General features: G+C 42.1%; 1 protein-coding gene across 1 annotated transcript; it reads left to right on the top strand.

Annotated features, from left to right (window-relative positions):
- Positions 1-3,844: 3,844 nt before the first annotated feature.
- Positions 3,845-27,539, top strand: BRMS1L (BRMS1 like transcriptional repressor). Its single transcript, XM_068160386.1, has 10 exons — positions 3,845-4,077; positions 11,103-11,193; positions 13,281-13,408; positions 16,771-16,850; positions 19,475-19,571; positions 19,988-20,071; positions 21,064-21,128; positions 21,406-21,445; positions 22,428-22,554; positions 24,193-27,539. Exons 1-10 carry the CDS (start codon positions 3,942-3,944, stop codon positions 24,314-24,316), a joined length of 972 nt encoding a protein of 323 aa, XP_068016487.1. The 5' UTR covers positions 3,845-3,941; the 3' UTR covers positions 24,317-27,539.

A 27,539-nucleotide genomic window follows, 5' to 3' on the forward strand; every position in this document is an offset into this window, starting at 1 on the left:
AAACATCCAGTGTATATTACTTCTCTGGATACTGGATCAAAATTATTTTAAGTGACATAATTTCTTTGCCAGAGTTCACAACACTCCAATGCTACCACTTCTTTCTAAACCCATACTACACATGAGGCATGAGAACTGACTAAAATCTTGCATGCATTTTATAGATAGATTTCTCTCATGGTTCTTCTTTCATTGTTAATAACACACCCTGATAGGCCTGGCTAAAATGTTGATGTCTTGCCCCCTTTGTGGGACCTCACTCCCCACAATCAAACTTGTGATGTGGTCAAAAACCAGCTACAGATTTGAAACTGGAGAAACTCACAATGAGAAGGTATTTCAAACTCATTAAGATGTAGTGCACTGTATTGGACCAAACACAGTAAAAGGTCTTTCATTCCTGCTTTTCCTTGAAGGTTTCATCTATACCTGTATCTTACTGACTTACATTGTAGATCTTTGGCTCCTTTCTTTACTATCTTCTTGTTCAGAAATTTTAGTTACTGTACAGTTATTTGCTACAACAGCAGCTGGCAATCAGGCTGATAATAAGAAATCTTGTAACTGCTTTTCAAATTCTAGAGTGATCCAAGTTCCATGCACTATCTCCATTCAATGAATTAGCTGTAAAATTACAGCTCTGCTTCCATGAGGACAATGACAATCACCTACTTAATGTCTGTTTTACTCTGGCAAAGGGTATAAGTGATGATCCAGAAAAAAATCGTGGGTTTGTAGGCATCTAATGCTTCCTTTCACTTATCTTGATTGGTCAACTGACAAACTGATTCTCTGGTACCTGACTGGATTCCTAGCTGTTTTGTACACACAGGAAGACACAAATCCTTACTAGTCCTCTACAAGTCAGTCAGAATTTCTTCTTTCCCCTCTCCTTCGAGTGCACATCTGGCCCTAAACAGCTAGGTAGAAGTGTTGCTACTGTTTATGTTAAGAGCTTATAGGTGATAGGAGTAATTAACTTTACATTTCAGAAAACAAATTATAAACTGGCACTAGCACTGTACCACCATATATAGCTCCTGGAAATATCCTTTTCTCTTAGCTTTTCTAGCGCTTCATATTGAAGAGTTAGGGTAACTTAAAGCAGTACCTTTGTTTGTTTGTTTGTTTTGTTGTTGTGGTTGTTTTTTTCTCCTCAAGACAGTGGATGTTTGTATTGGTTTAGCTGGGTAATCCTTCCCTCTCCTGGCCACAGACAGGAGCAGCACACAAAATCGTGTATTACTAAAAAAAACACAAACAAACAAAAAACCACACCCACCCCCCCACCCCCCCTCAAAACACCACCACCACCAAAAAAATTCTGGCTCAATTGCCCATCCTGGTTGCTAAATTCCACTGTGGCATAGGAACTTGGATTTCCTTCTAGAGCTTATTTTTAGCTCACTTAGACATAGTTCCAACTGTTTAGATAGGAAATTAAAAGCAGGCCAAAGGTTTTCTGGTTTCCTTCCATTCCTTTCCCTTCAAGTGTTTTCACTAGCTTTTTCTAGTCCAGAGCATTTGAGTCTTTTTCTCTTGCTAGTCCAAAATGCAACACTTGAATGTGTGAATCTTATTTCTTTGCTTTCTTTTCATCTTTCTTTTAAGCAAAATTTCCAACCCAGTTTATGAAGTTCACTGGTTTTCTTTGGGGTTGTCTCCAGCTCTTTTTTCCCAGGCCTTCTCCTAAATCTTTTCAGCCGTCTGGGTATTGGACATCAATAGTAACCTTCGTCACGCTAGCTCCAAGGAATACAGGAATAAAGGCTCCTCGGCAACCACTTTAAAACTACATGAGCCAGCACGTAGCCAGATTTTGAGGTCCTGCAAGTTTTTTCTATACCGGGAAGTACTAGAGGACCATCTCAGTTATTGCTCTGTTAAATAACCGGAGACTTTAGTAAAACCCTATGCCACCGCCCTCCACTCCACCGCTGCCCGCTGCAGGCTGAGCGCCCCCGGGCCGCCGCTGCACCTCGCGGAGCATGCGCCGCCTTTCGCGCAAAGTCTGTCGCCCCCTTCCCCAGTATCTCCGTGCTTTGCTGGGAACGTGAGAGGGTACCTGAAGAGGGGGTTCGGTAGCACGCTAGGGGAAAGTGGAGGCGGGATAAAGAAACATGTCTTCAGCAGCTGCAGCTGCAGCTGCCTACAGTTCTTTCAGGAACCATACCTATCACAGTTCTACAGTTCTTTTAGGAATCATTCCTACAATTGTGATAGGTATGGAGAAAGCATGCCAGCTTCTGACGAGTCCCTAGTTGGCTACAAAGCAAGAGCCAATAGAAACACAGTTTGCACAGTGAAGGACAGGAGTGGTTTGTCTAATACTTATTTCTTGGAGAAGATGTGGCACACCTACATACACTCTTCTGGGTAGGATACATGGAAATCAGTTTTGGATATAGAGACGTGGGAGACTAGAAGTGACTTACAGTGACAGTGAATGTGGGTGAGGTGGGCAGCTATTGCCATGGAAGTCCATGTGTAAAGTTTAGAAGTTACTGCTTCACAATACAACCTGCATGACATCCTTCCTGGCTGCAGAGAGTGCTTACATCTGGCTCCATCAACATTAAGAACTGCTACTGGCAGGAAAATACAACCTTGACTTCCCTGGAGCACATTGCATCACTGAGGTGACACAATGGTTCTCAGTTTCTTCTTCACCTGGCTCAGACTTCAAAAGTGAGCCTGTGCTATACAACTGAGCTCATCTTTACCCCAGAGGTACTGCCCATGTGTACCTGCAGGGCACAATCAACTGCATATTTCATGACCGTTGGGGATCCCTGCCAGACTTCCTTGGATGTGTGTATGTCCCAAAACAAACCTTTCATAGCAAGGGGACAGTTGGGACAGCTTGCTCCAGCAACATCATTTGTATTAAGTACATCTCACATAGCACAATCAATGGCATTTGGCAAACCAATAGTAGAATACAGAATTAACCAGGTTGGAAAAGACCTTCAAGATTATCAAGTCCAACCTATCACCCAACACCATCTAATCAATTAAACCATGGCATTAAGTGCCTTATCCAGTCTCTTTTTAAACACTTCCAGTGGTGGTGACTCCACAACCTCGCTGGGCAGCCCACTTCAATGGCCAGGCACTCTTTCTGTGAAGAACTCCTTCCTAATGTCCAGCCTAAACCTATCTGGCCCTCAGAGCCATAAACCTATCCCAACTCTACACAAATTGCAGTGTGTCCATTTAGTCCCTTCTCGTGGCCATAGTCTGTGGTTGCTGACAACTTTAGGGGACCAAGTTTAATTTAAAGCATGTCACAGAATGTGAAACTGGGCACAAAGTAGGTTCCGGGGTCGCTATTCATGGGCCCCTTTCCTTCTGAAGCCTAAGGGGGAAGGTGAAAGGGAGGTGGCGACCAGCAAAGGATGCCTTGCCAGGCTGAAAAAGGTCCTGGCTAGCAGCGTGGGTGCGGGGTTGCCAGGCGGCCGGCGCGGGCAGACGTGAAGCCCCGCATCCTCCCTCCGCTGCTCCAGCAGGAAACGGCAACAGTCGAACCCCGCAGGCCTACTCCCTTGCCCGGGCCACCTGAAGGAGACGCGGGCAGGTATAAAGCGATTCTGACACTTCCTGACCGCCATGGAGCCTCTCAGTGACGAGCAATGCCGCGAGTGACACCAGACGAGGAGGAAGGGGGCGCTAGAAGCCCTTGCTCCCTGCCCGGTCCCTCACGGTCCCCCACAGCCGCGGAGCGGCGCCACAACCTTCCCCGTGCCGCTCCCCGCGGACGACAACTCCCAGCATACCCCGCGCACGTAGCCCGATTGGGGGGCTCCGCCAATGGGAGGGCGTGTAGGGCGCCGGGCGGGGAAGGCTACGCAGCGGGGAGGGGTGGGGCGGAGGGGCCGGAGGCAGCGGCGGAGCGACGGCGGGAAGGGCTGTCCCCGGGCTCGGCGGCAGCGGCGGGGACGATGCCGGTCCATTCTAGGGAGAAAAAGGAGAACAACCACGATGAGATGGAGGTCGACTATGGGGAGAATGAGGGCAGCAGCTCCGAGGAGGAGGAGACCGAGAGCTCATCTGTGTCCGAAGAAGGGGACAGCTCAGGTACCTCGGCCCTTCGCAGGGCAGCGCCTCTGACGGGGTCGCCGCGGCGGTTTCCTTAGCGCCCGGTGTGCTGGCCCGGGGGACAGAGCGGTCCCGCCCCCCCGACTCCCGTGGCTGATGGTGCCCACCCCCTCCGTAACCCCGCCTCCCCCCCGCCGTTCCGGCCCGGCCCGGCCCGGCCCAGCACAGCCTAGCCCCTGTTTCGGCCCCGCGGCTCCCCTGTGGGCCGACAGCCAGGGCGGGAGGCAGGGACTTGGCGGGGCGCATGGGCACGGATGTCCTGCTTCTCCCCGGGCCGCCGGCTCCGGCGCCGGTTGGCACCCGGACTCGGAGGGCCGGGCCGCCCCGTGTAGGTGCTGTGGGTTGTGCCCTGCTGGGCATGAGTACATGGCCCTCAGGGGGTCTGCTTCATAACGTCTGCGCTTACAGGCTTGGCATGCATGCATACGTGTGCATCCCTTCACACAACATTCAGGTGTACATGTGTGTACATGCATATATGTATGTATCTCCCTGTATGCAAAATCGTGAGGCCTGTCTTTGAGGGGGCATTGGAAACTCTCTCAATACCATTGGCCTCTTGCAAAGCATTTCAGCTTTAGCTCTTTGGAAGGCCCTTTCTTTTGTCCACATCTTCCTCTGGACTATGGATTTTGAATGAATTCCATAGATGAAATCCTGTTAGAAAACCATTACTTTTTCTGTGCTCAGTTTCCACTGTGTTAGAAGAAAGTTACTATCTGTTCAAACTTCCCTTGTAGTTATCAGGGGGAAATTATAAAATGGTCACTTACTGGTAAACATACTGATCCTCAGATGTATGCTCTGCTGCTCTGGAATCACCTGAGCTCCATAAGTAAATAAGCTCCATAAGTAACATCTTTGTCACTAGAAGGGATACCTGAAAAGCAGTATCTCTGCTGGTGTGGTCCCAATGTGTGTTTCTGGCAGCTTGAGTGACTTAGAGTGGTCTGCTGGGGTTCTACCCTATGCCTGTACCAGCATATTGACTTGTGGCATGAGTTCTGTCCTTGGCACAGTGGAAGTAGTGGGATGCCATGAACTGGACAAATTAGGCACATGTGAAATTATATTTTTACATATATTGACTTGTGATTGATTTATCTCTGTGTTAGCATTCTCTACATACAGTTTACTCTTTGTTGCTAAAAGGTCTGTGGGATCTTGAATATTAAATCCTATGGCTTTTACACTCAAATTGTTGTGGGTAAGGGAAGGCCTTGCTATGGTAGTTCCATGTGGACTCAAGGAATTTGCCCTTGTCTGGGCTGTGTATGAGTTAGCAAAGTGCTGGAGCCCCACAGATGTGGTACAGAAACAGACAAGCTGACTTTGTAGAAGTTGAGTGAAGACTACTGCTGGGTAAGTTGGGCTGCCATACTGAGAGAGGGTCTCTCCCTTACACCTTGGTCTGAGTTAATATTCTGCAACAGAGTGGTTCCCACAGAAGATGGGCTTGGTTAACACACAAACTCAGGTAATCTACCCAAGATTTATACAGAGCTTCCTGTGGTTTGGAATGTTTCTTTATTTCTTTTCCCCTTTCTCCCTCAATCTTTGTGCCTTTGAAGAGTACGTAAAAACCTCCAACTTAAATTGCTTAATTGGACACCTGCATGTTGTGAATTTGAAACTCAGGGTTTGTATGGGTTTAGATAAGAGGCCTCCTGAAACAGGGAGGTTTTTCATTTCTGAAATGTTCCCTCATGTGAGGGAGGATACTGCTTCTCTTGTCTCATGCAGTGCTGCACAGGAAGTCTCCAACCAGTGAGCTGTGACCCACAGTTGAAACAGTTAGCAAAATCATTGTAAACATAGTGATTTTATTGGTGTCCCTATAAGCAACTGATTTGGCAAAATAAAACCAGAGTAAGTAGTTCTGAGTAGGCAATGCTGAGGCCCTTACATCTCCAAAGTAGGTACAGTTTCTTTCAGATTCCACGGCCTGAACTGAATATGCTTGGTTGGAAGCTGCCTGAAGGACAAGTGATTGTTTCAAACCCTTGTGTTCTTCATAGATGTTGGAACACATTTGTTGAGTACCAGGAACGAAGCTTTGAGTTTAACTTCATAGGAAAGGAATTTGGTTTGTGTTCACCAAAACTGGTGCTAATTGATCCAGGGCCTGGTAAGCTGGACCAGTCATGTGACTGACTTCAGAGTTGTGCTGTACTGAAATTTGAAGGTCCATACAGCTTTTATAAACACCTGGATTATTGTAAGTGGAGAATTTATTGATCCCATTGAAGCCCTACTACTGTGGAAGGCTCATCAGTGTTTCCTTGCCTCTATTATCTCAAAGTGATTCCATTGAAAAACAAGACCAGAAAAATGTGCTTAAACTGTCTTGGGTTGTTTTGACAGCATTCATATATGTTGATGGTTATTCTGGGACAAAGGTGAACTTGAGTGAGGGTACCAGGGCAGGCAGCTGGAGGTAATTATGTTTTAAGTTGGAAATGTATTATCTGATTATGTCCTTGTTTGCACAGCAACCTCTGCTGTTCCTTTCAGATGTGCCTTATGGAAGCACGCTTCAATTCTTTTGTTATCAGGATTGTCCACAGACTAAACAGGAAATACCATATTTTGGATAAGAAATCCATGGAGATGGCTTTTCAAGAAGTTCTGATACACTAAATTTGTTACATCTACCAGGGGAACATAGAAAGTGAACGAGAAATGAAGAGCTTATTGGGCAGCAGGTGGGCGAAGCATGGGCTTGTGAGACTCCTGGATGAGGTCCAGGAGCAGTACTGCAACAGTAACCACAACTTACTTAGCCCATTTTTACTTAGCCTTGCAGTTAGTATTGTAGCTAGATGCCATCTGGGAATGCCCTTTCTTCACCTATTATTCTAGTTAATCTGTATGTCTAAAAAAATATATAATCATTTTCTGTGTGAGAAAGGGAGCTTGGTGTAACAGAGATAAACTTAACTCTTTCTCTCCTCCCACTCACTGGCTCTGTTGAAGAGAGAATTGTCTCTGTTAGTTCCAGCTTTGAAGTCTGCTCTTTTTTGCTCACATTTGTAGTTCTGATAATTGATATTTGTATAGAAGGCTTTGCAGTATATGTGTCCTCACAGATGCTTTGGTTGATATTTATTGAAGGCAAATACATCTGTTGTCTTGCCCATGTCTTGGTTTCCTCTGAGATTAGGGGGCGAGGGGAAGGAGGAATTGTGGTTTGAATTAATGTAGTCTGTGAATGTTTCTTTAAAACAATATGAGAACCTCTCCAGATAATTTCTATTGCATTCCACAGAGAAATGCTTTTAAGAGAGCACTTAAAGTGATGATTACAGGAAATTATATGCTTGTCTCAGTGTCTTGACAAATATGAACATACTCCATGGAAGCATATTGCTCCTACAGACATAAGATGATTAGAACCACAAGAAATGTCTTCATTAAAATTAGTAATAATGAGGGGAAAAAGGGACTTTGGAAAGGGATTTTTTGTTTTTGGTTAGATTTGTCATTTGCTTTACTTGGAGTCAGCCTTCTGTTGGTTGGTTGGTTTGTTTTTCCCAGTAGATGCCTGAGAATACAGAAGGTGCAGTTAGAAGCAGCATAACTTGGCCTTGAGAGCTGGCACTCTACCCTGTTCCCTTTGATGCTGTGTGTTTACTATAGAGTTGGGTTTTTTTCATTGACCAGGATATAGAGTTAGGAATGAATAAAGAAGCCACAAGTTATGCTTACCATCCCAAAAGAGAATTTGGCTATATTTTTAGAGCACTTCTTATAGGCCACAGCTTACTAAAAAAAAAATAAATATAGTTATTTTAGGTGCTGTTAACATCTTAAATACTATGGGGTATTTTGTCTTTAAACCAGGCTGCCCTAGTTACTGAGTTGGACTGCTTGAATATAGTAGGAAAAGAATGACACTGATTTTGAAAGTGTTTAAAAATATCCCTAATACTTTTGTGCAGTATGAAACTTTATGAGGAATCTGAAGTGTTGAGACAGGAGGGGCCTATTAGCAAGTGTTTTGATATGACATGAGAAACCTTCTGTCTCTACTGGTGTACATTTTCAGATGGAAGGCTATGAGATTTGGTCATAAAACCTCCTACTTTGGGTGCTGCATATTCCCCAATCTATATGTTGTTTAAGGCTAGAGGGATATGGACATGCTGGAACATGTGCAGAGAAGGGCCATGAGGATGATCAGAGGGCTGGAGCACCTCTCCTATGAGGACAGACTGAAGGAGTTGGGGCTGTTCAGTCTGGAGAAAGAAGGCTCCAAGGTGACCCTGTTGTGGCTTTCCAGTATCTGAAGGGGGCCTACAAGAAAGCAGGGGAGGGACTTCTTAGGATCTCAGGTAGTGATAGGACTAGGGGGAATGGAATGAAGCTGGAGATGGGGAGATTCAGACTGGATATGAGGAAGAAGTTCTTCACTGTGAGAGTGGTGAAGCCCTGGAATGGGTTGTCCAGGGAGGTGGTTGAGGCCCCATCCCTGGAGGTGTTTAAGACCAGGCTGGATGAGGTTCTGGGCAGCCTGCTCTAGTGTGGGGTGTCCCTGCCCGTAGCAGGGGGGTTGGAACTAGATGATCCTTGTGTTCCCTTCTAACCCTGACTGATTCTATGATTCTGAGTTCTGTAACTGAGGAATTATAACTACGTCAGGACTCTGAAAATCTTAATCAGTTTATGAATCTTACTGGAGGCAGAATAAAGATGGGAACAGTTGAAGGGTGACTTGACATGTGAATTGCTATTCAGTATAAATTATAGTAGAATGCAGACTTCTAGGCAGAAAGTCAAAGGCTTTTGACTGTATAGGTAGATGAGGGGGAGATTGCGGAGAGCTGTTTATTTCAATATCTACAGCTGTGCCCTTGGATACCAAAGCATTACAGTTTCCTTGCAACAGAAGTTTAAAATGTAAGATACAGTCTCCTTCCCCTCCAACAGTGGGTGCTGCCTTGATCTTGAGCCAGGGTTACAGTTCTAATCTGTTTTCCTTGATTTGTGTTCTGGGCCCCTCAGTTTAGGAAAGAGGTTGACTTGCTGGAACATGTCCAGAGAAGGGCAACAAAGCTGGGGAGGGGGTTGGAGCACAAGCCCTATGAAGAGAGGCTGAGGGAGCTGGGGTTGCTTAGCCTGGAGAAGAGGAGGCTCAGGGCAGACCTTATTGTTCCCTACAACTACCTGATGGGAAGTTGTAGACAGGTGGGAGCTGGTCTCTTTTCTCAGGCAACCAGCATCACAACAAGAGGACACAGTCTCAAGCTGCGCCAGGGGAGGTTTAGGCTGGAGGTTAGGAAGCTCTTCACAGAAAGAGTGATTTGCCATTGGAATGGGCTGCCCAGGGAGGTGGTGGAGTCACCATCACTGGAGGTGTTTAGGAAGCGATTGGATGGGGCACTTGGTGCCATGGTTTAGTTGATTAGATAGTGTTGGATGATAAGTTGGACTCGATGATCTCAAAGGTCTCTTCCAAGCTGGTTAATTCTATTCTATTCTAAAACATGCAGAAACAATATAATCCATGTTAATTTGAAGAAAAACTTTCATAGTTTCATTCATTCAGGGTTGGAAGGGACCACAAGGATCATCTAGTTCCAACCCCCCTGCCATGGGCAGGGACACCCCTCACTAGATCAGGCTGGACAGAGCCTCATCCAGCCTGCTCTTAAACACCCCCAGGGACGGGGCCTCAACCACCTCCCTGGACAATACATTCCAGGGTTTCACCACTCTCATGGTGAAGAGCCTCCTCCTCACATCCAGCCTGAATCTCCCCACCTCCAGCTTCATTCCATTCCCCCTAGTCCTATCACTACCTGAGATCCTGAGAAGTCCCTCCCCAGCCTTCCTGTAGGTCCCTTTCAGATACTGGAAGGCCACAATTAGGTCCCCTCGGAGCCTTCTCTTCTGCAGACTGAACAGCCCTAACTTCTTCAGTCTTTCCTCATAGGAGAGGTGCTCCAGCCCTCTGATCATCCTTGTGGCCCTTCTCTGGCCACTTCTGAGCAAATTCCTTACTAAAATGTAGTATTAACCACAAGCATAACTGAACACATCTGAAACATGTATTTGAGTTTGAGAACAAAGTGGAAGAACTGTTGGTATCCCAGTCTGGCTTTTTGGGAAGGCACCTTGAAATCTTAAAGAAGCTTTATTGTTATAGCACACAAATGCTTTAAACAACTCTTTGGCTAATATGACTGCCACATTCCTTAAATCTGGCCAAGTTAAAAGTTGCCCCATCAGTTTTGACTAGAGTGTTGCATCGGACAGCCAGATAAAACTTTTGCTCTTTAATCTGATTTTCAGCCTTATTCTATAATCCACAGTCTGTTTTACTTTGAGAAAAATAACTTTAAAATAGTATCTCTTAGCTGTCTGATATTCTCTTCCCCCACCCTCCCCAGTGTCCTAAGCATTCAGCAGAATTTTTTTGAGGTTTTATCTTTAAGTTTTCTCACTCTACTTTCCAATATTTTAGGTTATATCATGTTTTAAATCTTTATACACACTGTTGTTTTTGTGGTGGTTTTTTTTTTGCTTGTACTAACTGTAATCTATCTTTGATTTGGGATCACAGGGACAACTGTAATGCAGATTAGCACTGCTGCACTGCCTGCTGGTTTTCACATCCAGGCAGAGAGGTCTAGTGCAGTTTTTAGTCTAAAAAACTTGTGATAGTTTCAGGAAGAAGCTGTGTGCAGAAAACTTCACACATTGAGAGGCCTCAGTGGAAGATCTGACTTGATCAAATCCTATTTGATCCTAGTAGCTGTGCTGGCCCTGAAGCTACTCCTTTCACCACTTCACCTTTGCAAATTGCCTTACTCATTTGTGAAACAGTAAGGATGAAGACTTGAATGCTGCTTTCTGTAGCTGGTGTAGGAGGAAGCTGGTTGATAATTGGGCAGTTGAACCATGACTGTAGAGAGCTAATTCCTTCTATAAAGCAGATTTAGAACATGTCTAACTTCTAAATATGCTTAACAAAGCCTTTTTTTTCTTCCCCCCCCCTCTAGAAATGGATGATGAGGACTGTGAAAGAAGAAGAATGGAGTGTTTAGATGAGATGTCCAATCTTGAAAAGCAATTTACAGACCTGAAAGATCAGTAAGTGCTTCGTTTGAGGATCCCTTCTATGAGAATACTTGTGTGCAGCTGGTGTTTCTTGCCTTTCATATATCTGGATGCTGCTTTTGGAGAAGAATGATTGTTCCAGAATACTTTAATGTGTGTATGTATTGTTTCTTGCCTTTCATATATCTGGATGCTGCTTTTGGAGAAGAATGATTGTTCCAGAATACTTTAATGTGTGTATGTATTTTCAGTTTTGCTCTCAGAATGGTTCTGATGTGATGTTGCTGTGAAAGGCCAGTGTGGGTCTGCTGCTGCTGCATCAAAATCAGCAGAACCAAGGGATTGTGATTTTTATGAATTGCTTTTTACTCAAGATCTTTCTCATCCTTTTATGTGTGTGGAACAGACCCAAGCACTGTCTTTGCCAAGTGAGAAGCTAGGGTTTTTTGTTTGTTTTTCTCAGAGTACCACAGCAGTTTTTAAGGTTGGTACCAAGTAATGTTTCTTAGTTACTGCAAGCCAGATACCAATACTAAAAAGAGTCTATAGTTTCCCACAGCATCTGCATCAGTAGTAAGGACCTGCTGAGGTAGAACAAATACAATGAGTAGCCACAGCTGTTTGAAAATTAATTTAATTTGTATTAGAGCCAGTCTTTTGTATATTTTTTAAGTTGGCTTTTTGCACATGTTCCCAGATGAGCTAGTTGCATCTGCTCTAATTTAAATTTGTGGTAATTTGGCAACTAACTTAACCAGATCCCTGACAAATGAAGCTTTGAGACTTTGTCTATTCTTGGGCATGTATTTTAACTGAAAATTCTCCTCATATGTCATTACACTTCAGGTGTGTGTCTGTGTTGTGAGATAGTCCTTTCTGCTATAGAACTGAGGCATACAACTAGCTCTGCCTCCCTGATAGGGTCTGGAAAGAGTTGCCCAACAAGCAATTATTTGTTGCAGTGTCTAGAGAATACTATCCTGTTGTTGCTTGTGTTTAGCATGGTGCAACCTGGGAAGTGGAGCCAACTGATGAGTGTTGGAGCCAATCAATAATGATTGGTTTGGCATTTGGAAGACGACCAACTCTAGAGTTCAGTCCTACTCTTCTGTCTGTTGGACAGCTTGGATGACTGAAAACAGTTTGTGGGGGGAAAAAACCCTTTTAAGGAGTGAATGTGAAGGAGGGTGTTCTTGGGAGAAGGGAAACCTATTTTGAGGGGTTTATGGAAATGTGAATGGTGCCTGGGAGGTGGAAAGGCTATGGTGTATGAAGAGAAAGACATGTAGACACTGGGGTATTTGTAGGGGCTGGGAAAACTGTGTTGGTGGGAATACTAGGAAAGATTAGAATGATGGAAGGAGGATTGTAGGGAGGTTTATTGTGATTGATGTGATTTACTGGTAGACAATGAAGAAGTCTGCTTGCATTCTGAAGAATTTAATGTACTATCAATTACAAATATTTCAATGTTTATAAAGCAAGTAGTTTTAGAAAAAGTAAAAAGACACATCCTTTTGGCAGGAATGGAAGATGTCTGTTAGAAATTATCCTGTAGTATTTGTGATTGTATGCAATATGTGGATTTTCATGGGGGATGAGATGGGGGGTTCTCAGGGGGAGCCTACCTCTCTTTTTCCTTGGTTTGTGGTAGAGTGGGAGCAGATATGGGAATATGAAAGTGGATGGGTGTTTCTAACCACAAAAGGTTTTTCCCTCCCATGATGTAAGCCATATTGCTCTTATGGATTCTAGCACCCTCTCCTGCCCTCTTCCATGTTGACTCACCTCCTTCTCTGCCTTAATCCTCTTAACAACCATGCACATTTTTTCCCCTTTTTCATTAGAGATGGAGATACATTTCAGTTTGTCTTTACTTTCTACAGTTCTGATTGTTTGCATGTGTTTTCCAGCAAGGAGGTTTAGCAGACATAAGAAATACTGTTCCAAAAGAAAATATGTCTTGGAAGAATCAACATGGTAACAAATCCTAACTTTGCTTTCGTGGGTGTTCTGTAACATCAAGCAAGAGGTGCAGAATGCTTCTTTTAAACACATTTCTTCTAACTTGTCTTTGCTTTAAAATAATTCTTTTTTTTGTCACTTTCTATTTTTTTAAGACTTTACAAAGAAAGGTTAAGCCAAGTGGATGCAAAGCTACAGGAGGTCATAGCTGGAAAAGCACCTGAATATTTAGAGCCGTTGGCAGCTTTACAAGAAAATATGCAAATCCGAACCAAGGTGGCAGGTAAAATGAAGATTGCTGTCTCAACAGTGTAAACTTGTTATGCATTTAAAGGTCAAACTTATACTCCTTTAGCAAAACTAAAGAAAAAAGTATTTTAAAGTTAGAAATAGAGACCTTATTGCTCTCTACTACTACCTGAAGGGAGGCTGTAGACAGGCGGGGGCTGGTCTCTTCTTCCAGGCAACCAGCACCAGAACAAGAGAACACAGTCTCAAGCTGCACCAGGGGAGGTTTAGACTGGATGTTAGGAAGAAGTTCTTCACTGAGAGAGTTGTTAGCCATTGGAATGGGCTGCCCGGGGAGGTGGTGGAGTCACCATCACTGGAGGTGTTTAGGAGGAGACTTGATAGGGTGCTTGGTGCCAGAGTTTAGTTGATTAGATGATGTTGGATGATGGATTGGACATGATAATCTCAAAGCTCTAGTCCACGCTCTAGTCCACATACTGTGGCATAGTTTTAAATGCAAAATAGTTTTCAAGTTAAAATGAATAAGTTGCTTACCTCTTGGCACAGGTTACCTGATAACATCACAATAAAAATACAGGTGTTTTTTTTTAATGTTTTACTTAATGGCTGGCTGTGTTGTAAGAACAGAATTACTCAAAACCAGTAATATTTTTTATTAGTCAGAAGACTTGGGATCAAATCTACACAGTGGTCACTGTTGAAATTTAGACGTATGTAGGTGGTTGCTCATGAAGTGCTTGACAGGTCATCTTAGATGATCATCTTGTTCTAAATCTGTGTCTCTTTTGCTCCTCTGCTTCCATCCTCCTGTTTCATCTGGAAAAGAAGAAAACCCTCATCTGTAGCAGCTTTTATCTAAGCTGCATTTTAATGACTGAATCTAATGTTTTAGGTAGGCTTTTATGCTCATAGAAAAAGCAGGCAAGAACTTCTATCTTCTGAGATGCAGACTTAGTTATATGGAACATAAGGAAATAAAAGTTCTGTACCTCCCTACTGTCAATTCTTTTCATGTTATAGCTCAACTCCTTTAGGAGTAGTTCAGCTGTCTAAGGATTACCTAACACAGGCTGTCAGAGAGCCAAAAGACAGACAGCTATGATCTCTTGGCCAGAGATGCTATGCTATTGTCTTTTCTAGGAGGTTCAGCAGAAGGATGGTGCAAACAAATGGGGAAAGGGCAAGCTTGCTTATAGTTCTCAATACCAGTGCTGCTTCAAGTGCTACTCAGTATGTCTTCATTGGTCCTTTTGACTTCAAGCTATGAGGAGAATTTGAAATCTTCTGGCCTATTGCATTCCTCTCCCTCCTGGTCTCCGTAGCATTTATTTCTCAGCTGTTGACCTAGAATTTCTGGGTTACTTGGCTAGTCCTAAGTAGCCCACTTGGGCTTTGCAGAAGGTTTGCAGGTGAACTTGCAGAAGGTTTGCTATAAAAGCAACCTTAATCCAGGCTTTTGATTTTGAGTTCTGAATGTGACTGCCTGTCTGTGCTTTTATGTTGCTGGGCATGGACAGGAAAAATGATTCGCCTCATTTGTTTTCAGCAGCACTGAAGGTTCATGTTGCAATGTAAAATGAGCCCAGGGTAAAAACTACTAACTCTCTTTAAAGCTGAGACTAGAAATCATAGTATCAGTCAGGGTTGGAAGGGACCACAAGGATCATCTAGTTCCAACCCCTCTGCCATGGGCAGGGACACCCCACACTAGATCAGCCTGGCCAGAGCCTCATCCAGCCTGCTCTTAATCACCTCCAGGAATGGCACCCCAACCACCTCCCTGGACAACCCATTCCAGGGCTTCACCACTCTCGGTGAAGAACCTCCTCCTCACATCCAGCCTGAATCTCCCCACCTCCAGCTTCATTCCATTCCCCCTAGTCCTATCACTACCTGAGATCCTGAGAAGTCCCTCCCCAGCCTCCTTGTAGGCCCCCTTCAGATACTGGAAGGCCACAATTAGGTCACCTCGGAGCCTTCAGGATTGGTTTGAATCTTTTCCCTTTTGTCCTCAACATGATTGATAAAAGTATTCCAGAGAGAGCAAGAAAATGTAGACCAGGATTATGTGCTTTAAACTGTTTGATAGAAGTGGGTAGTAGCAGGACTTGAGCTCCAGCAAGTAAGGGTCTACTTAGAATAGAATAGAATAAACCAGGTTGGAAGAGACCATCAAGATCATCAACCTATCATCCAACACCACCCAACCAACTAAACTATGCAACCAATCACCCTATCAAGTCTCCTTCTGAACACCTCCAGTGATGGTGACTCCACCACCTCCCTGGGCAGCCCATTCCAATGGCCAATCACTGTCTCTGTGTAAAACTTCCTGCTAACCTCCAGCCTAAACCTCCCCTGGTGCAGCCTGTGACTGTGTCCTCTTGTTCTGGTATTGGCTGCCTGGGAGAAGAGACCAACCTCTGCCTGTCTACAACCCCCCTTCAGGTAGTTGTAGAGAGCAATAAGGTCACCCCTGAGTCTCCTCTTCTCCAGGCTAAGCAGCCCCAGCTCCCTCAGTCTCTCCTCATAGGGCTTGTGTTCCAAGCCCCTCACCAACTTTGTTGCCCTTGTCTGGACACGCTCCAGCAAGTCAACATCCTTCCTAAACTGAGGGGCCCAGAACTGGACTTCTACTTCTTTCTACTTTACTTCTACCTGAGAGAAAAGGAGGGGGTGAAAAAAACATCTATACTGTGTATCTAATTGCATTTGTAGTAGAAAAGAAACTGCTGCTTCTCTGCTCTTTAAGGCACCGAGCACTATTCACACCAAATGCTGATCTTTATTGGCAAGTTAGGAATGCAACTGTTTCTGCTAGAAGTGTTTGTACCTATATTGCTTAATTTCAGTCGAATAAGCAGTGATTATAAATTGGTAGACTTAGATATGCCAGTCAGCTTTAAATACTAAAAAAACAGACAAACAAAAGTAACAAAGACAAAACAACAAAAAAAGGGACAGCATAGCATACAGATGTAAGAAGAGAACATTCTGAAAAGTGATTTCACAGCAGAAGGATGGTTGAGAATGTGCCTGGAGTTTGTTTTGCAGAGGTATTTGCTAGCAACTGTATTATTCCTTTAGAGGATGTTCCTGATGCTTTCTCAGAAATACAAAATCTATTTGGTAAAATTAGTATGTCCACTGGTGTAGTTTGTTGATTGGTAGGGAATAAAGTTAAAATAGCTTTTATTTTTCCTCAGACCTTCAGCACTGAGGGATTACTTGTCTGCATTTTCACTCCATAAAGCAGCCCGTCACTGTAAATGCCTAGTATAATATATCTGTATTTTCCAGTGTGTCCACGCTTTGGGACTTTCAAGCCATCTCAACAGTGAATTCTGAAATTAGATAATGATAGTAATGCTGCTGCAATTTGTCTGATTTCAGGTATCTACAGAGAGCTTTGTCTGGAGTCTGTGAAGAACAAGTATGAATGTGAAATTCAAGCCTCTCGACAGCACTGTGAGGTTGTGCCAGCTGTTTCACATGGATAGCTAAGCTCCAGCTTTACTGGCTGTCATGCTTCCCAAGTCCAGTGCATGTTTTCATTATTGCTCTTAGTTGCTATTTGAATGCAATTGCCATGTGATATTTAAGCCCACCTAAGAGGTTATTCACAGCATATAAAAATTGATGCTAATTTAGCTTTCCATATAAGGACAGATGAGGCTTCTTTGTCTTTCATTAACAGGTTCTTATTAATAGGTTACCACACATACTTTATTTAACTTTTGTTCTCAAAAGATTACAAGGAGCAGTAAATAAAATCTGTCATAGTTTTAGCCAAAGATTTACTGTTGTTGTTGTTATATTGCTATTGTTGCTGCAATTATATATCATGTATAATAATAACAATAATAATGACAATAATTTTAAGATGCCTTGGATGATTAGTGATAGAGTTACCATTTCAAAAGCAGTTACAGGAAAAGTAAATTTCTCTCCTTGAACATGAACTTTCTGGTTTATACATGTAAATACTGGATGCTGTAGTACAAGTATTTAAGTACATATATGTCTAGTGCTGTAGCACAGCTGCTTAGATCCTGAGGTTTGCATTATAGTACTCCTCCGCCCTCATTACAGCTGCTCAGAGGTGTTTTCTTCTGAGCAGCTTACCACACTCCTGAAGTCTGTGCCTCTAACTACACCAGTAAGCAAGAATATGTCAAGTGTGCATTAAAAAAAATTATTGTTCCATTTTCTTGATGCTTTGAGAAAGATCAAAGTATACCAAAGGGCTACTGACTGTCTGCTCCTGTGAATACTGCTGAGGTTGGACAGGGTCCTGTGAAACTTGCAGGATTTTTCACCCATGGTTGAATGATTTGCTTTGTCTATATATTACTGCTCTTTAAGGTGGTCCTCATTCTGTATTTTGCTATTATGTATCTACTGTGACACTTTCAGAGTTCAAATATTCACCATGCAGTAAAGGATGGGGGGAAAAAGGCTCTTTAAAGTCAACAGTGCTGCTTGTGGACTCGCTAATGCAATGTAACCATTCAGTAAGACTGCCTCTGATGCCTGTAACAGCTTTTCACAGCTTATTTGTCACCAAGTGCTTGAAGTAAAACAGATGTCTAAACACAATCACCATTTTCTTTTAAAATGGAATGTAAATATGGTCTCAGAATAGACAATGCTCATTTGGCATTTCAGATATTTCAGATTCTGCATTTTCAGTTCCACTTTTATATTTATCACCTCCCCCCCACAATTATATGAAAAGAGATACCTGGAATTTAAATACTTTGTAACTTGAGGGGAATGGTAAACATTTAGTAGAACAGGGTGCTTTATCTGTGGCCTTAACTGTTTTGCTTCACTCCAGCACACTGGCTTGTACAGTGGTAAAAGTAAGTTTCTGTTAGTTATGTGCTGTGGGCAGAAGCCATTGAGATGCAGACATCTGCTGACTTGTCTCTAGGGACTGCAGCTACTGGCAGAGGACATGGTAGCAAATAACTCAACCCAGTGACTCATGCTGCTTAAGTTGTTTTGTCAGTGAGTCGATCTAAGTCCTCTTCCAGAGCTGTTAAGGATGTTGTCCAATGAACTTTCAAGTGTAAAAATTAGCTGTATTTCCTACTTGTGTTTAGGATCTCCACAACCTTGGAAATCAGCTTAATTCCTTGAAGCTTGGAAATTAGCTTAATTCTAGGTTACTAGTTTAGAGATCTAGTGGGATTTGATGCTGCCTTCAAAAGGATAACTGATTCATACAGCTGCTGGATGGTTTTAGTATCAGACCTATGTGTGGACTGTACTTCAGAGAAGTTTACTACAAGGTTGATATTCTCCTTCTCAAACAGAGATGGAAGAGAGTGTCTACTGCACAAAATGTTGTAGAAATTTTGCATCAGAGTGTGTTTTTGTGTCAAAAATGCTAATGACACACCTAACATTGAAAGCATTATGTTAACGTGGGTCAGAAATTGCCTTTTAAAAAGGGTGAACTTTTCTAAAGCACTGCTTTAGAAGTGTTTCTCGCTGCTTTAAGGTAGAAAGTTTTGTTTTCACAACACTCTAGACTATTTTATGTGCTCAGCAGATTTTTATGTCGGTATTATTCAGAACTAGGAAAACAATTATAAATACCATAGTAATAGATGATAATTTCCTATGAATGGCTGCAGGTTTGCTAATAATGGAGGCAGCTTAATAAAAAGCTTTCCATGAAAACTTTAGCTTTTCTGCTTTGCAATGAAAGATGGCATAGTGGTCACTGCTTCACAGTTGCTCATTGGGAATAAAATATTTGTTATTTGAAAGGAAAGCTCTGTGGTGGTGTGAAAATACAAAGAGTTATGCTGAAGATCTAGCAGCATGCTTTTATATACTTATTTCTTCTTGCTACTGATCTCTGATAACTATATTTATACTTAGGTCAAGTGAGCATGCTGTCTTTAAGGAGCTAGGATCTCATGCTGTGAGAGAAGGTAGAGGGAAGTGTCACATGCTTTATGTCTTTGAAGAAATTTCACCTAAAGCTACTCTTACTTGCCTTCTGCTGAGACTTTAAATTGTTGTATATTGAGATGATAAAACATTTTTACCCAACTAAGTTGTAATTTCTTGCTTTTTTTAGAGTGAAAAGCTTCTGTTGTATGATACTGTGCAAAGTGAACTAGAAGAGAAGATTAGAAGACTTGAAGAAGACAGGCATAGCATTGACATTACCTCAGGTGCATGGAAGTTCAAAGTTGTTGGGATTTTAATTGTTAATTTGTTTGGTGTTGCCTTTTTTTGTTTGTTTTCCTTGCTTTTAATTTTTCTGGTAGCTACTGATTAGTTGATTGTGCCCATAGAATATCTGGTGAATGACAGGTTATCCAGTAGAATGCTGCTCAGCTGTAGACTTCAGGCTGGCATTGAATTGGAGCTTAAGACAAGCTTTGGTCTAGTAGTTGTTAGCATCCCTTGTGTGTTTTGAGAGTATTGATCCAACTACATAATCATGTAACACCTTAATTCTGATCCAAACAGCCTTTCACTAGGAAATGCATTCTTTTTCAGTTTCAGACAATGATTTCTTTTTGTAAAAGGAGCTGAACATGTAAATGCTGCTGGTTCATAGCATGTTCTTCTTATGCCTTTTCAGAATTATGGAATGATGAGCTACAGTCCAGGAAGAAAAGAAAGGATCCGTTCAGTCCAGATAAGAAGAAACCTGTTGTTGTATCAGATATCCTTTTCTTGAAATCATTGTCCTTTCCAGTAGTGTCTGCTGTTTCATATAGCTAGCTATTTAATTAATGAAACCCTGAAGTGGTAGTGCATTCTCAAAACTGAATTTTGCATGGCAGATGTTACTCTAATTCAGATTAGAGAAATCAATCATGGAGCGTGTCCAGAGAAGGGCTACAAAGTTGGTGGGGGGCTTGGAACACAAGCCCTGTGAGGAAAGACTGAGGGAGCTGGGATTGCTCAGCCTGGAGAAGAGGAGACTCAGGGCAGACCTTATTGCTCTCTACAACTACCTGAAGGGAGGTTGTAGACAGGCAGAGGTTGGTCTCTTTTCCCAGGCAACCAGTACCAGAACAAGAGGACACAGTCTCAGGCTGTGCCAGGGGAGGTTTAGGCTGGAGGTTAGGAGGAAGTTTTACACAGAGAAAGTGATTGGCCATTGGAATGGGCTGCCCAGGGAGGTGGTGGAGTCACCATCACTGGAGGTGTTTAGGAAGCGACTGGATTGGGTGCTCGGTGCCGCAGTTAGTTGATTAGATGATGTTGGATGATAGGTTGGACTCAATGATCTCAAAGGTCTTTTCCAACCGGGTGAATTCTATTCTAATTTGCAGTGGTATATTGAAATTGCATTGGATTTTAATTGTAATCTGTGGTATTGCAACTAAGGATTTTTGGAATGCTTTTCACAAGTGTTTATCTTATCCTGTTGTACTACAATGTGACCACATCATGTTGGTCTACAGTGTGACTACACACCATTATCTCCTTCAATGAAGTTTATGAAGTGTGCTTCTAGGTTGCATAATTCAAAGATGTATTTATTTTTCCTGAGCTTTCTTTTCATGTAGGTATGTGAAGTGAAATTTAAATGAAAAACATAGGTGGTGTTTGTGCAAAAGATTGGCAGAATAGAGCTGCTAATGTATTTCTAAAACATTAGAGTATTGTTACTATTTCTGTTTAAAGAGCTTTCCCTAACTTTTCCACGTCCCTATATAGTTTATATGTTACAAGACCTGGATATACTTGAAGACTGGACAACAATAAGGAAGGTAAGATGAAAGGAGGCTCTGGGTTTTGCCTGGATTCTTGTCTAGTCCTTTTGTCTCTTCAAAAATGTATTTGTTACATGATCTAATCAGATTCTGTTTGTTCAGCAGTCGGCTAATCATTCCAGTACAAGCTGTTATTGCTGCTTTTTTTTTGTGATTCCACTCAAATCATGGAGAGATTAAAAGTCCTGAGCCGCACTGCACATAACTTCATAATTAAAGCTGGCAGTTAAGTAAACAGGACAATGACTAACTTAATTTTCTTTTGTGTTTCAAGGCAATGGCTACGCTGGGGCCACACAGAGTAAAGCCAGAACGTAAGTAAACTTTATGTGGAGGTGGTGGAGTCTCCATCACTGGAGGTGTTCAGGAGGAGACTTGATAGGCTGCTTGGTTGCATGGTTTAGCTGAGTAGGTGGTGTTGGATGATAGGTTGGACATGATGATCTTGAAGGTCTCTTCTGCTCTCTTCTGCTCTCTTCTGCTCTCTTCTGCTCTCTTCTGCTCTCTTCTGCTCTCTTCTGCTCTCTTCTGCTCTCTTCTGCTCTCTTCTGCTCTCTTCTGCTCTCTTCTGCTCTCTTCTGCTCTCTTCTGCTCTCTTCTGCTCTCTTCTGCTCTCTTCTGCTCTCTTCTGCTCTCTTCTGCTCTCTTCTGCTCACAGAACTTGCTGTGCACAGTGGCACAAACAGCTTCCAGGCAGATCATATTTATTTTAGCCTTGATGTAGTGATGGAGGGTGAGGTGAGGTGCGAGTTGTAGCTTTTGTTTTCCTCTCTCTCTCTCTCTCAAGTGCTGGTACTTGTAACTCGATTGCTGATGATTGTGTTGATGCCCAGATTGTAGAAAATGATCAACAAAAATCTAGAATTCCAAAAGTGGATTACACCAATTAATACTAGCAAGCTGTGACAGTGTTTGTGCAAGATGAGGCAGGAATCTGAGAGCATGTGGACCTAATTAGGGTCTTTCCTAATAAGGTCTTTCCTAGGGTCTACCCTAAATAGGGTAATTCTAAAAGATGCTCACATTCACTGCAACCCTGAAAAGCAGAGCTATGGGAAAGGAGTATTAACTCTCCTGTATGAAAATGGAAATATAACTTAATTTATATGACTGGCAAATGTATTTTGCTTCAAATTTTCTTGCTTTCCAGTAATCCTTGTAATTGTTAAGAGAGGCTACTTTAGATAATGGAAAGATGTGTATTCAATGTAAAAAAAAAACTTGATGAAAGTGTATTTAAGCATCTAACAGACTTATGCCAATACAATATTAAATTACTGTGATTGATCATTTTAGCACCTGTCAAACTAGAAAAGCATCTACACAGTGCTAGATCTGAAGAAGGAAGACTTTATTATGATGGAGAGTGGTATGGACGTGGACAGACAATATGCATTGATAAGAAAGATGAATGTCCTACAAGGTAAAGATTATCCATTTTATGGAGCTCTATATGTTCATGTTAAGCAGCAGTTAGGATGATGGCATTGAAGAATAAGGTTTGCTTGGAAGTACTGCCACCTCAGTAACATGTGTTAGTTCACTTTGGAAGACAGCCATTGTCAGATCTGGTTGAATGCTGGACTTGTGAAAGAGGCCAGTAAAGCCTAGACTTCATTGAAGGTAACGAGGTGTTTGTCAAGGTAGGATCTCACTAACAATTTAAGCTCTTACTAGTTTCTGAACAGCTTTTGAATGAGTTGTTTTTCTTTTAGTAACTTGGGATTTTGTTACTTTAAGAATTTGATCTGTTGGCCCACTGCAAAATACACAATTATGGAAAAATACTCTATGCCATTGAAGATAAGCTTTGTTTTCAGCTGATTAATCCTCTGAAAGAATAGAACCTGAACTCTTTTTACAGTATTTCCTTCTCTTAACAAAGGCTCTACCTGGGAACAGCCCAAATAGTATCGGGCAAATATGATTGAGTGTCTCAGACATCTAAATGCATTTTGTCTGCATGGATAATACTTGTACATTTTAAAAGGTGTGTATGTTTAATACTGAAAATGAAATGTATATCTTACCTTTTACAGAGTGGGGCAAACCAGTCTAAGCACAGTGTTAATTAAATATGCACAGCTACCCAGGAAAATTGACTTTACCTTCATAAAGCAGTAGTTTACTATAAACTGGCTGTTTCTTTCCTTCCCTTTGTGTGGTGAATGTGGTTTGGTGCTTTTGGTGTTTATCCAAGGCTGAAACAGGAAGATATTTTAGTAAACTATATTCTTTCTGACTTTTGAAGAGTTCTGATTTAGTTTAGCAGAACATAGTGATTGTAGTGGGCCATAGAAAGATCTTAGTATCCAGTGTCTGACAAAAGCCCAAAGCTGGTGCTTAGCAGAGCAAGCATACAGTAGAAGGTCCCCAGCCTTTCAAGATTTCAGCAGCTTTTCCTGGAGGGAGTTTTGTCACACTTAGCATGTGATAAATCTTTCTTCCATTAATTGTAATCTTTGCTTGTGAGTATTTTTTTTCTGTCTTCAATTCTACTTTATTTTTTCCCCTAGAGGGTATAAGGTGGGTGTTGCAGTCACTACTTGTATCCAAGTTTACCACAAGGAACATAAAAACAGGGTTCATGTGAGAACGATTTAGTAGGTCAGGCTTTGACTTTATTTCTTATGGTCTCACTGTAACAACTGACAGTTGAATATTGTGGGTTTTTCCTGCTTTTTAAATCTTGGGCTTCAATCTGTTGAATTCTTTTCAGATACTTTGTATTCAGAGTAATTTCAGAGTGTGTTTTCCACCCTGGGTAGTCTATTGTAGTTTTCTTTGAGGGACTACTGTTCTTTTAAACAATGAATACATTTGTACAAGTTGAGGGTGTCCTCATAGGAGAAAAAAAATAGATGGCTGAAAAATGAACTGCTTTCACTAAAGGCTCTTGCAGGTAGCAAGGAACTCTGTTACAATGGAGCCAGCGTCTCTTGACATGTTTTCGTTTACTCTGTGGAAATACAGCTGACAGTTTTGAGGTTATTTATGAGCTGATAAGGTTTTTTAATCCTTCTTGTTTTTCTTTCCCTGACCCTTCTCTCGTTTTCTGTAGTGCCATAATTACAACTATTAACCATGATGAAGTTTGGTTTAAAAGACCAGATGGAAGCAAGTCCAAGCTGTACATTTCTCAGCTACAGAAAGGAAAATACTCAATAAAGCATAACCACAACTGACCGTTGCTAACCAGATGTGAAGCAAGTGGTATTGCCATGCTTGATGTGCCATGGGGTGGAAGTTGTATTTAAGTGTTTTGTATTCCTTTTAAATTTACAACAGTATCTGATGTGTATTTGTAGTGCTGTATGTAAAACTTCATATGGATGGCCTTCAGAAAACCTGAGGATGTAAAATCATGTTGACGGGCATTTCCCCTGTAGACTGGGTCCAGTGCCTAAGATATGAAGTATACTCTTCAAGTATAATGGCTCAGAACTTCTCATATTTATAAAATGGGAGGAAATTATATATATTTTTTTTTTCCCATTAGTGACCAGTTGGTGTGATAAAAATGCAAACCATAATTACCAGCAACTCACTTTGTTTTCAGTGAACATGTCACGTTTCTCTTGTAGATGTAAATTTAGCCTGTTCAGCTGTTGCTTTTGAATAGATTGTAACATGCATAAGCATTCTTTTATCCAAAGTGAACCCATGTATTAAAATTATTGCCCTCAACAGCTCTGCTAGTACTGACTGTGTTATATTTTTGTAGGGTTCACTGTATTGCTTGTAATGAGGCTAACCCACTATTTTGAGCTACATGTTTTGAGGAGCACTTTTGTAGCTTAGGATCCTCTACTACGTGAACATCCTCAGATTGGCAGCAAAATGTATGCATACAGTAGAGTGTTGCTCCAAGCTGTGTTAAATGTAGCTCCCAAAAGATGATGGGGATGGTTATGTAAATACTGTTGCATGCTCTGCTTGTTTGGTCCACAGTTGTATGAAACACTCTGAGTCTTTTGTTGGTTTGTCTTTCAAAGAAAAGAAAATATTTCCCCTGAAATCATATAACAGAAAATTGAGACTGACTTCTTTTTTTTTCCTCACCAAACACTGCTTTCCACATTTCATCTTATGGTACACCAGGATTATTTCATGCAGCTTAGAAAACTTGAGTTCCTCTTACTGTTTCAGCCAGGGAGAAAAAAAGTCTTAAATCTTTTGACGTTCCTGTGGTGTGCTCAGAGCATCGAGAACGATAGATGGCATCCATGGAGAGGTGGTAATGGATGGGTTATGTGCACTTTAATCTCCACTCTGCAATGATTCTTCTTGGAGAAGGAAAGCATCCATTTGCAACTGAGTATTTTTATTGTAACATATAATTGTTTTATGCCTATATTAACTTCTAGTGCAGGGCAGTGACTGCTTTCCAAATGCCAAACCAGTTTCTGCCGAGCGATGCTTTTCTACGGTTGTATGACAGGATTAATCAAATGTACATAAGCTATCAATTGACAGGTTGGCTTTTAACAAGATGAACTGTATGTACACAGTTGTTTGATAAACATTTTGTAATAAAATATTGTATTTTTTAACTTAGTCTATAAATAAATGATCTGTGGTAGTGGACAGCTTTTTTTTAATTTATTAATGTTAGTTTACTCTTGGGTTTTATGGTCAGGCTGATAAACCAAGGAAATTGAGTGCTGTGTCCCATTCTGGGCCCCTCAATTTAAGGAGGACATTGAGACTCTTGAATGTGTCCAGAGAAGGGCAAGGAGGCTGGGGAGAGGCCTCAAGCACAAGCCCTATGAGGAGAAGCTGAGGGAGCTGGGATTGTTTAGCCTGGAGAAAGAGGAGGCTCAGGGGAGACCTTATTGCTCTCTACAACTACCTGAAGGGAGGTTGTGGCCAGGTGGGGGTTGGTCTCTTCTCCCAGGCAGCCAGCACCAGAACAAGAGGACACAGTCTCAAGCTGCGCCAGGGGAAGTTTAGGCTGGAGGTGAGGAGAAAGTTCTTTACAGAGAGAGTTGTTAGCCATTGGAATGTGCTGCCCAGGGAGGTGGTGGAGTTGCCATCCCTGGAGGTGTTCAAGAGGGGACTGGATGTGGCATTTGGTGCCATAGTTTAGTAGTCATGATGTCTGGGGTGACAGGTTGGACTTGATGATCTTTGAGGTCTTTTCCAACCTTGTTGATTCTATGAAATCTATTTAAAGTCTTCAGAAGGCCTAAATCTTGTAAAAGACCTTTGACTTCCACTTTTTTAATTTTTCCTCTGGAATTTTGAGAGCCTGTATGTATAAATTTTGCTTAGGCTTACAATTTTTTTTTCTTTAATATTTATGGGAACAGTTTTCTGTGCTGTTTATAAATCAAATGTAAGCACTATCGAGATCCTCAACTATTGATGTGCATGAGTATCATTTGTATTTAGGGTGTGCTGGGTACCCTAAATTGTTACCATGGTTCACCCCTTTCCTCTCCAGTATTCTGCACTTCTCTAGCTGAAACTGATTATTTCTAAAGCTGTGTCTAATTCAACCTCATTGGGTGCAAATATTTACTTAGTACAGTCCAGTCATTTGGACTGACACTTAGAATCATTGAATTGTTAGAGTTGGAAGGGACCTCAAGGATCATCTAGTTCCAACCCTTCTGCCATGGGCAGGGACACCTCGCACTAGATCGGGTTGCTCAGAGCTACATCCAGCCTGGCCTTAAAAACCTTCAGGGAGGAGGCTTCTGCCACCTCCCTGGGCAACCTGTTCCAGTGTCTCACCACCCTCATGGGGAAGAACTTCTTCCTAACATCCAATCTGAATCTACCCATTGCTAGTTTTGCTCCATTCCCCCTAGTCCTACCATTGCCTGACACCCTAAAAAGTGCCTCCCCAGCTTTCTTGTAGGCCCCCTTCAGATACTGGAAGGCCACAATTAGGTCACCTCAGAGCCTTCTCTTCTCCAGACTGAACAGCCCCAGCTCCTTCAGTCTGTCTTCATAGGAGAGATGCTCCGGCCCTCTAATCATCCTTGTGGCCCTTCTCTGGACATGCTCCAGCACTTGGTGAGAGTGGCTGCTTGCTGCAGAATAGCACAAGTCTTATCAACATGACAGGTCAGTGATCAACCAAATGCGGTCTACCTGTTCCAAGAAACTGAGCTATGGTTTTCCTTTTTACATGTGATCGCTTCTGTGTATGCAATTGGAAAGGTAAGAGGTTGATCTCTTGTTTTTATAATTGGTTAAGTATTTCATGTCCAAACAAATCACATCTGGTAGTTGCTGTATAATAATTGATCTCAGAACAGTTGATGATTTACTTACTCCATCATAAAATGTAAGAGAAGTCTTCCAACAGATTTTATTCCTTTGAAATACAGATGTTGTTAGCCTGTTGTCCATCTGTTTTATCTTTTGCACTGCTGCAATAAAGCTTTTCAAGCCTCA

Source organism: Melanerpes formicivorus, unplaced genomic scaffold (assembly GCF_026170545.1).
Source record: "Melanerpes formicivorus ecotype bairdi unplaced genomic scaffold, bMelFor1.0.p_v2 SCAF_49, whole genome shotgun sequence".
Lineage (NCBI taxonomy): Eukaryota > Metazoa > Chordata > Aves > Piciformes > Picidae > Melanerpes > Melanerpes formicivorus.

Bases quoted from the DNA above. Each gene is read 5' to 3' on its own strand.
- BRMS1L (XM_068160386.1), top strand. From the start codon at position 3,942: ATGCCGGTCCATTCTAGGGAGAAAAAGGAGAACAACCACGATGAGATG. The intron at 13,409-16,770 runs GTAAAATGAAGA...GTCTGATTTCAG, and splicing joins AATCCGAACCAAGGTGGCAG to GTATCTACAGAGAGCTTTGT. The intron at 21,129-21,405 runs GTAAGATGAAAG...TTGTGTTTCAAG, and splicing joins ACTGGACAACAATAAGGAAG to GCAATGGCTACGCTGGGGCC.